Genomic DNA, 10,000 nt, shown 5'->3' on the forward strand with positions numbered 1-10,000 from the left:
ACACTCACACACACACACACACACACACTCACACACACACACACACATACTCTCTCACACACACACTCACACACACACACACACACTCACACACACACACACACATACTCTCTCACACACACACTCACACACACACACACACACACACACACACACACACACACACACAGACACATACTCTCTCACACACACACTCACACACACACACACACACACACACACACACACACACACACACACACACACACAGATAGATTGTTTATGTATCAGAAAATATAGTACTGAGGTTTTTTGTTTCTCTCTTCACCCACCCCCACCCCTCTGTTGTTCAGCCGTTCCTGAGTTACGTGCTGTATGGGTTGGTTGGTGCTGTCGGGTTCTTCACCCACTATCTCCTGCCCCAGATGAGGAAACAGTTGCCCTGGTACTGCTTCTCCCACCCGCTGCTCAAGCCCAGAGAGTATTACCAGTTTGAGGTGCACGGTGAGTGCTTTGGTTTTATCTAGACTTTTTCTTCCAACCTTTTTGTGTATTTTTTTTCATTGATCTGTTTTTTTTCTGTTCAGCGTAACACTCTGTTTGTGTTTGTGTATGATTAAGTATGATTCTAAGTGTAGTTATATTGTGTGTGTGTGTGTGTGTGTAGGTGCAGCTCATGTGATGTGGTTTGAGTGGCTCCATCTGTGGCTGCTGTTTGTGGAGAAGAACATTCTTTATCCTCTTGTCATTCTTAATGAACTCAGCAGAAGTGCACAGGAACTCGCCAGCTCTAAAAAACTCACCACAGAGTGAGTGTGTGTGTGTGTGTGTGTGTGTGTGTGTGTGTGTGTGTGTGTGTGTGTGTGTGTGTGTGTGTGAGTGTATTACTAATATGATTACCTCTGAACATATCAAAGGCATGACAGTCTTTCTTTTTTTTTAATTCTAAAAAAATTATTTTTGTATAGTTTTATACTCCTCCCTGTCTGTGTGTGTGTGTGTGTGTGTGTGTGTGTGTCACTCTCAGGGTGGGAGCAGTGGTTTTGAGTGTATCAGGGTTGAAGCTGTTGCGTTCGTGCTTCAGCAGTCCGGCCTCTCAGTATGTCACTGTGCTCTTCACCGTCCTCTTCTTCACCTTTGACTATTCACACCTGTCTGAAACACCACTGCTCAACCTCTTCATCATCTCCATCATCTTCAGCAAGGTCTCTCTATCTGTCTCTCTCTCACACACACAGTCATCAGAATATATTAATTAGTACTTTATTGTTTAAATATATGAATTTATTTGTGTAATTAGTGAACTCTGTGTGTGTGTGTGTGTGTGTGTGTGTGTGTGTGTGTGTGTGTGTGTGTGTGTGTGTGTGTGTGTGTGTAGATGTGGGAGCTGCTGAATAAGCTACGCTTTGTTTACACCTACATTGCTCCGTGGCAGATTACCTGGGGTTCAGCCTTCCATGCCTTCGCTCAGCCCTTTGCTGTACCACGTATCCTTCTTGTGTGTGTGTGTGTGTGTGTGTGTGTGTGTGTGTGTGTGTGTTTATATTGCTCCAACAGCACAATGTCTTTCATTAAACACCAGAGTGGATGCCGCTTTATAATGACACAGCAGTCATGATGAAGTGTAGGTTACAGGTTCTTGACTCCGCCCCTTTACCCAGATTCAGCCATGTTGTTTGTGCAGGCGATGGTGTCGGCCGTCTTCTCCACCCCTCTCAACCCGTTTCTGGGCAGTGCCATCTTTATCACCTCTTATGTCCGACCCGTTAAATTCTGGGAAAGAGATTACAAGTAAGATTCGCTAAGGGTTATGTTGTGTTTATGTTAATGTAGTGTTTTTAATGTGTGTGTGTGTGTGTGTGTGTGTGTGTGTGTGTGTGTGTGTGTGTGTGTGTGTGTGTGTGTGTGCACGGGTATACAGCACAAAGCGGGTGGATCACTCCAACACTAGACTGGCATCTCAGCTGGACAGGAATCCAGGTAACAGCACACCTGTAATTTTTGCACACATATCTCTCTTTCTGGATTTCTCTCTCTCTCTCACTCTCTCTCTCACTCCCTCTCTCACTCCCTCTCTCCCTCACTCCCACTCTTCCTCACTCCCTCTCTCACTCCCACTCTTCCTCACTCCCTCTCTCACTCCCACTCTTCCTCACTCCCTCTCTCACTCTCTCTCTCTCACTCCCTCTCTCCCTCACTCCCTCTCTCACTCTCTCTCTCACTCCCTCTCTCCCTCACTCTCTCTCTCACTCTCTCTCTCACTCCCTCTCCCTCACTCCCTCTCTCACTCTCTCTCTCACTCTCTCTCTCACTCCCTCTCTCCCTCACTCCCTCTCCCTCACTCTCTCTTACACTCCCTCTCTCCCTCACTCCCTCTCGCACTCTCACTCTCACTCCCTCACTCCCTCTCTCACTCTCTCTCTCACTCCCTCTCTCCCTCACTCTCTCTCTCACTCACTCTCTCCCTCCCTCCCCCATTCACTCCCCCTCTCTCGCTCACTCTCTCCTTCCCTCTCCCTCACTCACCCCCCTTCCTCTCCCCCTCCCTCTCTCCCCCCTCCCCCCTCTCCCCCCTCCCTCCCTCTCTCTCTCAGGGTCAGATGATAATAACCTGAACTCCATCTTCTATGAGCACCTGACTCGCTCCCTGCAGCACTCTCTGTGTGGGGACCTGCTGCTGGGCCGCTGGGGAACCTTCAGCACCGGAGACTGTTTCATCATGGCGTCTGATTACCTTAACGCTCTTGTTCACCTCATCGAGATCGGCAACGGACTTGTCACCTTCCAGCTTCGCGGCCTCGAGTTCAGAGGTTTGTGTGTGTGTGTGTGTGTGTGTGTGTGTGTGTGTGTGTGTGTGTGTGTGTGTGTGTGTGTGTGTGCGCGCACACATAAGGACTTAGTAAAATTGTTATTGTTTTTGGCTTTTCTGTGACTCCACAGGTACATACTGCCAACAGAGGGAGGTGGAGGCCATTACAGAGGGTGTAGAAGAGGATGAGGGCTGCTGCTGCTGTGATGTGGGTCACCTGCCCCACCTGCTGTCCTTTAATGCTGCCTTTGTTCAGCGCTGGCTGGCCTGGGAGGTGCTGCTGTCTAAATACACCTTACAGAGCTACAGCATCACCGAGAACAGTGCAGGGGCCATGCTGCAGGTCTACGAGCTACGCCAGATCCTCACCACCTACTACGTCAAGGTATAGGATCAGTTACACACACACACACACGCACACACACACACACACTACATAATACAGAACTCCTTCACTTTCATTTGATCCTATTTTATTATACACTTTTACAGTGTCACGTATTATGTAACATTACAGATATTTACTGTCTGATTATGTAATTTATTAATTATTATTATTATTATTAATGTTATCAGTATTAACATTTACTAAATACTCATTTTAGAAATCATAAAAACATTATACTATTAGTAAAAATTGTAGTTATTTTGAATATAACATAAAATATTAAATGAATAAAATATAACAAATTTACATATTGATGCCTTATAAATGTGTTATTTAGTAAAAGTATATTCAAAAGCTCTGAAATATATTCATGTTAAACATATACTGTACCACCTTTACTGATTGTGTGTGTGTGTGTGTGTGTGTGTAGGGAATAATTTATTACGTGGTTGCGTCTCCGAAGCTGGAGGAGTGGCTCTCTAATGATGCCATGATGGATGGGCTGAAGATCTGCAGTGAGAGGAACTACGTTGACCTCGACCCAACCTTCAACCCCAACATCGACGAGGATTACGACCACCGACTGGCAGGAATCTCCAGAGACAGTTTCTGTTCTGTTTACCTCAGCTGGATCCAGTACTGCAGCACTCAGAGACAGAAGGTACACACACACACACACACACACACACACACACACACACTTATACAGTACAGTCCTTACTAAACAACTGTAAAATGTTCTCTCTTTCTCTCTCTCTCTTTCTCTTTCTCTCTCTTATTCTCTCTCTCTCTCTTTGTTTGTTCTCTTTCTAATTTTTTGTGTCTTTAGCCGTTTGAAAGTGAGAGAGACTCAGCATTGGTTTCGTTGTGTTTTGGTCTGTGTGTGTTGGGGAGGAGAGCACTCGGCACTGCAGCTCATCAAATGTCCAGGTGGAGGCGCTGTGTTCATTCTCCTAAACATATTATTTTTAGTGAACTTGCATTCAGTTAATATATATATGTGTGTGTGTGTGTGTGTGTGTGTGTCTGCAGTAATCTGGAGTCGTTCCTTTACGGTCTTCATGCTCTGTTCAAAGGAGATTTTCGGATATCGTCTGTGAGGGATGAGTGGATTTTTGCAGATATGGAGCTGCTCAGGAGAGTCGTTGTCCCAGGAATACGCATGTCCCTCAAACTTCACCAGGTGTGTCTGTGTGTGTGTGTGTCTGTGTGTGTGTGTGTGTGTGAATATGTATTGCCAAAGCTAACAGTGGTGTCTGACTCAGGATCACTTCACCTCCCCGGATGAGTATGACGATCCGTCTGTGTTGTACGAGGCTATCTCTTCTCATGAGCAGACGCTGGTAATAGCACACGAGGGCGACCCGGCGTGGCGCAGCGCCGTGCTGTCCAATGCTCCATCACTGTTGTCGCTACGCCACGTCCTCAACGAGGGAACCAACGAGTACAAGATCATCACACTGAACCGCAGATACCTCAGCTTCAGAGTCATCAAGGTCCATAGAGAGAAAGAGAGAGAGAATTTCACATGGAGGTATTTGTTAGGATATTAAATATGTAGTGTGTGTGTGTGTGTGTGTGTGTGAATGCACACAGGTAAATCAGGAGTGTGTTCGTGGCCTGTGGGCGGGGCAACAGCAGGAGCTGGTGTTTTTGCGGAACAGGAACCCAGAGCGTGGAAGCATCCAGAACGCCAAACAGGCCCTGAGGAACATGATCAACTCGTCATGTGACCAGCCCATTGGTTATCCCATCTACGTCTCCCCCCTCACCACCTCCTACTGCAACACACACACACAGCTCACACACACACTCGGTGGAGCCATCAGCATCGCCAGCATCCGACACTTCATTATCAACACCTGGCACAGGTGTGTGTGTGTGTGTGTGTGAGAGTGTAGTGTGATTCAGATATCCTGGTTGTGGTACTGACTGTGTGTGTGTGTGTGTGTGTGTGTGTGTGTGTGTGTGTGTGTGTGTGTGTGTGTGTGTGTGTGTCCAGGTTGCGTAAAGGTTGTGGCGCGGGGTGCAACAGTGGAGGCAACGTGGAGGAGTGTGAAATGGGGAATTCTGGAAACACAAATGACATACACCTTAGAGTGACCAGCATTCAACACACACACACTCCTCTCTCACTGGGTAACACACATAGTCCTTACTCACTGGTTAACACACACACACACGCACACACACACACACAGATAATGTACTCAAATCTTTGTCTCTCTCTCTCTCTTCAGGAACTAGTCAAAGCTCTCAGTCTGTGCTTTCCTCCCTGGTGCGTCATTCTCCCACCCGTTCATCGGTGGCAAGCCGGTCATCATCTCTCCGTTACAACAGCAACGCTGAGCCGACACTGTGTAAGCGACACACTCTCACACACACACACACACTTGCTGGCCTGCTCGACCATAATCATCACCAGCAGCCCAGGAGAGAGGACGTCTCCAACAGAGTACAGGTAAGAGACAGAGAGGGAAGGCATGGGCATGTTAAGGACTATTTATTTAAATATATTTTTCCTAATGTGTGTGTGTGTATGTATGTGTGTGTATGTATGTGTGTGTGGGTGTGTGTTAGATAGTGGATGTAAATCAGGTGTTGGATGTGATTAATCTGTCGACGCGTAAGGAGCTGCTGTGGCCTGATGAGTCGATGAGGCTGAGGGCAGGGCCAAGCTGCTGGAGAGACTGGGGCCCCCTGGAGGGCATGGAGGGACATGTGAGTATACACACACACACACACACACACACACACACACACAGCTATTAACTATGTATGTGTGATAGATAAACTCAAAAGTATTGGTTCATTATACTGTGTGTGTGTGTGTGTGTGTGTGTGTGTGTGTGTGTGTGTGTGTGTGTGTGTGTGTGTGTGTGCAGGTGATTCACCGGTGGATGCCTTGCAGTCGTGACCCTCTCACTCGCTCCCCCATTGATAAATCCATCCTGCTGGTTCAGGTGGATGATAAACTGGTTCCTATTATAGAGACTGGAGTGATTGAACTGGGAGCAGAAGTGTAAACACACACACACACACGTGTAGAACACACGGATTAACACGTCTTCCACGTGTTAAAGGATGTTTAGGGAAGCAGTAAGACTCTCTCTGGGTTTTTTGTCAGCTGTTGTGGAGAAATGTCACATGATTAAGTAGCAGAAACAGATGAAGGGAAAACTGCAGGAATACGGAGACTGATGCTGGTCCTAGTGGCCTTTAACATCTTCCTTATCTTCTCCTCCAGGAGGCCTGTATCAGCTTTGCTCACATCCCATAGGTTTCTGGCCTGAACGTTAGAGGTGACCTGTTACTGACCTTCACCTGTTTTCACTTTTTCTTTATTTCTCCCAAACACAGACGTCATGCTGACTTACATCTTATTGTTTCTGTGGATCTGGAGAACTCGGAGTGTGTCTGATTCGTCCAGAGCAGCCAGTGGTTTCTGTTCCTGTAGATCTAGAGCAGTTAGAGTGGTCAGATCTTATGGAATTGTTCTGCACTGGACTGGAGGTAATAATAAGAATTTCTACTGGCCTCATTCCCGAGTCCACGGCGGCTCTCAGCATCAGCAGTAATCAGGGAGCCACTTCATCCCTTTAAATGTGTTCTAGTGTATTTAAACACTTCAGCTTTAAACCCATCATACACACACCTTTACTTTAAAACACACACCAAGGTGTCTGCGGTTCTTCTGCACTCTGTAGCTCGGATGCACAGACGTTTCCAAGGTAAGAGTAGTACAGGATGTGTGTGTGTGTGTGTGTGGTTCTGGGACATTCTGACTGTTTGTTCGTGTTTATTTAGAGCAGCTCTGATGGCGTTTGTGATGTTTTTGTGAGGGAGAAAAGCTTCAGTAAGACGTAAGAAATGAAGTTTAACATGAATCTCCGACACGTTGTGGATGCTGACGCACCTAATCATGATGTCTGCCAAGTGCTGTAAATGTCACAGAAATGTAATCCTACTGTACAGATGGATGTGTGTTATTGTATGGTGATCTAAAGAAAAACCCAGAGGAGTAGTTGTGTGTGTATGAGGCCTCGGTCCTGCCCCTCGCTCTGCGTCACTCAGACATGCTGCATGACAGATCACACTGCGCTAAAGCTTCGACCTGTCAATCATTCTGTCTTTATAATCATCATAATTCACTCTCACTGCTTTTATACACGTTCTCTTAGAAACTCACCGTAATGCCATCACACTGCCATCCTGTAACATCACTACACCACTAACAGGACAAACACTACACTACACCACACTATACTCCAGTGGGCCTGCAGGTGGCGCTCTGTTGGCACTTTAGGAGGCAGTGTGAACATTCTGGAGGAGACAAATGTCTGATTTATTAATGTTGCTTATACAACAGCAGAGTGTAGATTATTATTATTATTAATGATAATAATAATAGTAATAAATTTAAGGACAGAATTTAGATGAAAGTCTCACATTCAGAGATAATTATATTTCTGAAAATACTGTAAAAATCATGTGTGTATCAGACAAACATTTATCCAAGCTGATATTTTGGCCTTTTTTCCACATAAATATGAATATATAACGTCACCACATGTTTACAGATCATTAAGGACTTTTATTACAACATTATAGAGTTTACTGATATGAAGCATTATAAGCAGTTGATTATGTTGATTATGAATGTGCTTTATAGAAAGTGTCAGGTTTAGTTTCATTTCTATGCATTTTATCAGGAGGTTTAGTTAGTCTTCTGCTGATGTTCTCCACACACACACACACACACACACACACACACACACACGCAGATGTTAGAGCGCCAATTATTTGCATTAAAAACAATGATATTTAAATAGAATATTTAGCTTCCTTCAACTCAATGTTTGTTTTTTTTGGGGTTTTTTTTTTAAAGTTTTTTTTTATTAATGATTTATTCATCGTGTTTTTTATGAATGAAGAAACTAGCGAGTTGCACTATGGATTAATTTTGTATGACGTGTTTGATTTACAGCAGCGATGCACTACAATCTTCACGCCTTTTATTTATTCGACACGATGCCACTCATCATGCCTTTTGGGGAAAATGCAATCATCATGTCTTTTTTCTGCTTTTCTCTTCAAATGGTTTTTACTGAATATAATTGTAAATAAATATGATGATGATTATAACATAAGTGTAAAGAAGGGACTTGCTCTGAATATTTATTACTGTGCTTCTACATTTTGTTACCTTTTTCATTTACGTGATATAAAATGAGAGGTTATTAAGTATAAACTGATCGTGGCACAAAACCGCTGCGCTTCAGAAGGACTGTTTCCCTGTTTAACTGAAATTCTTTTATAAAATGGAAAAAATAAATGAGTTTGATTTAGAACTTTAGTCTGATTTTGTTCACTGGTTCTGCTGTGTGGAGTGTGTGGAGTTTTGCAGCAGCTGTGATGGTGGTTAAAAGATGTGGGTTCTTTAGATCTAGAACCAGAGTGGCTCAACATCGTCTGTACATCCTGCAGAACAGCAGGAACATTTCAGTCTGTCAGCTCTAATGAACCTGAGCAGCACAGGCCCCTATCTACGTACACTTCTAATGGAGCCAGACCATCTACTGTGTGTGTGAGTGTGTGTATATAAATATGCATATATACGTGTGTGTGTATATATATGTGTGTGTGTGTGTATTTATGTGTATGTGTGTGTATATATATGTATGTGTGTATATATGTGTACGTGTGTGTGTATATATGTGTATGTGTGTATATATATATATGTATGTGTGTGTATGTGTATATATGTGTATGTGTGTATATATATATGTGTGTGTGTGTGTGTGTATATATGTGTTTGTGTGTGTGTGTGTGTGTGCGTACGCGTACGTACAGCTGGTGGAGCAGAATTTCATGTCCTGTTTTTTTTTTTCTCTTTGTGGTTTTACTGCTTAATTTCAGGGTTTCATGTCACCGCAGTCTCTACGCATGTGATGTCTCGTGATGTTTCATGTGATTTTCTGTCCCCTGCTGCATGAAACTGTTTATAATTAACACACAGTGAGAAAGAGAGAGAGAGAGAGAGAGAGAGAGAGATGGCTGTGTCCCAAACTCTCGGGTTTGGTAGTAGATGTGTAAGATTATTTTAAGACCTTTATATATATTATATATAATTGATCCCACTGTTGCCGCCTCTCACCATCTCCTCATTCACAAGAGCCTCACTAGTACTGAAGCCCATTTGGGACGAAGCCATGATCTTCCTCAGCAGTTAAACTTTATCTCGGAACATCACAGAGGTTATAAAGTAGCAATAAATCAGTCATGTGGCAGTGATGTGATGACGATGCTGTCATGTGCAAGTGCATTGTGGGAAATAACAGGTGTACACTGCTAACACTACACTAACACTACACAACAGTACACTACACTAAGACTACATTACACTACACTAACACTACACAACAGTACACTACACTAAGACTACATTACACTACACAACAGTACACTACACTAAGACTACATTACACTAACACTACACTGCACTACACTAACACTACATTACACTACATTGCACTACACTATACTAACACTACATTACACTATACTAACACTACATTGCACTACACTAACACTACACTAACACTACATTGCACTACACTAACACTACACTATACTAACACTACATTACACTATACTAACACTACATTGCACTACACTAACACTACATTACACTACACTATACTAACACTACACTATACTAACACTACACTATACTAACACTACACTGCACTATACTAACACTGCACTAACACTACATTGCACTATACTAACACTACACTACATTGCACTACACTAACACTACA

General features: G+C 43.8%; 1 protein-coding gene across 4 annotated transcripts in view; it reads left to right on the forward strand.

Annotated features, from left to right (window-relative positions):
* Nucleotides 1–10,000, forward strand: part of pcnx1 (pecanex 1) — a 29,485-nt gene that overhangs the window by 10,185 nt on the left and 9,300 nt on the right. For all 4 annotated transcript variants that reach the window (XM_047812988.1, XM_047812989.1, XM_047812990.1 and 1 more), the window contains 17 exons: nt 333–483; nt 647–788; nt 1,007–1,184; nt 1,358–1,466; nt 1,641–1,770; nt 1,901–1,959; nt 2,574–2,789; nt 2,920–3,173; nt 3,607–3,837; nt 4,006–4,106; nt 4,209–4,359; nt 4,442–4,672; nt 4,773–5,047; nt 5,179–5,315; nt 5,417–5,637; nt 5,757–5,897; nt 6,062–6,218. In XM_047812988.1, the coding sequence (XP_047668944.1) occupies nt 333–483; nt 647–788; nt 1,007–1,184; nt 1,358–1,466; nt 1,641–1,770; nt 1,901–1,959; nt 2,574–2,789; nt 2,920–3,173; nt 3,607–3,837; nt 4,006–4,106; nt 4,209–4,359; nt 4,442–4,672; nt 4,773–5,047; nt 5,179–5,315; nt 5,417–5,637; nt 5,757–5,897; nt 6,062–6,202 (2,868 nt within the window). In that variant the 3' untranslated portion in view covers nt 6,203–6,218. The remainder of the gene's footprint in view (nt 1–332; nt 484–646; nt 789–1,006; nt 1,185–1,357; nt 1,467–1,640; nt 1,771–1,900; nt 1,960–2,573; nt 2,790–2,919; nt 3,174–3,606; nt 3,838–4,005; nt 4,107–4,208; nt 4,360–4,441; nt 4,673–4,772; nt 5,048–5,178; nt 5,316–5,416; nt 5,638–5,756; nt 5,898–6,061; nt 6,219–10,000) is intronic.

The sequence above is a fragment of the Tachysurus fulvidraco genome, chromosome 4, assembly GCF_022655615.1.
Source record: "Tachysurus fulvidraco isolate hzauxx_2018 chromosome 4, HZAU_PFXX_2.0, whole genome shotgun sequence".
In the NCBI taxonomy this organism is placed as follows: Eukaryota; Metazoa; Chordata; class Actinopteri; order Siluriformes; family Bagridae; genus Tachysurus; species Tachysurus fulvidraco.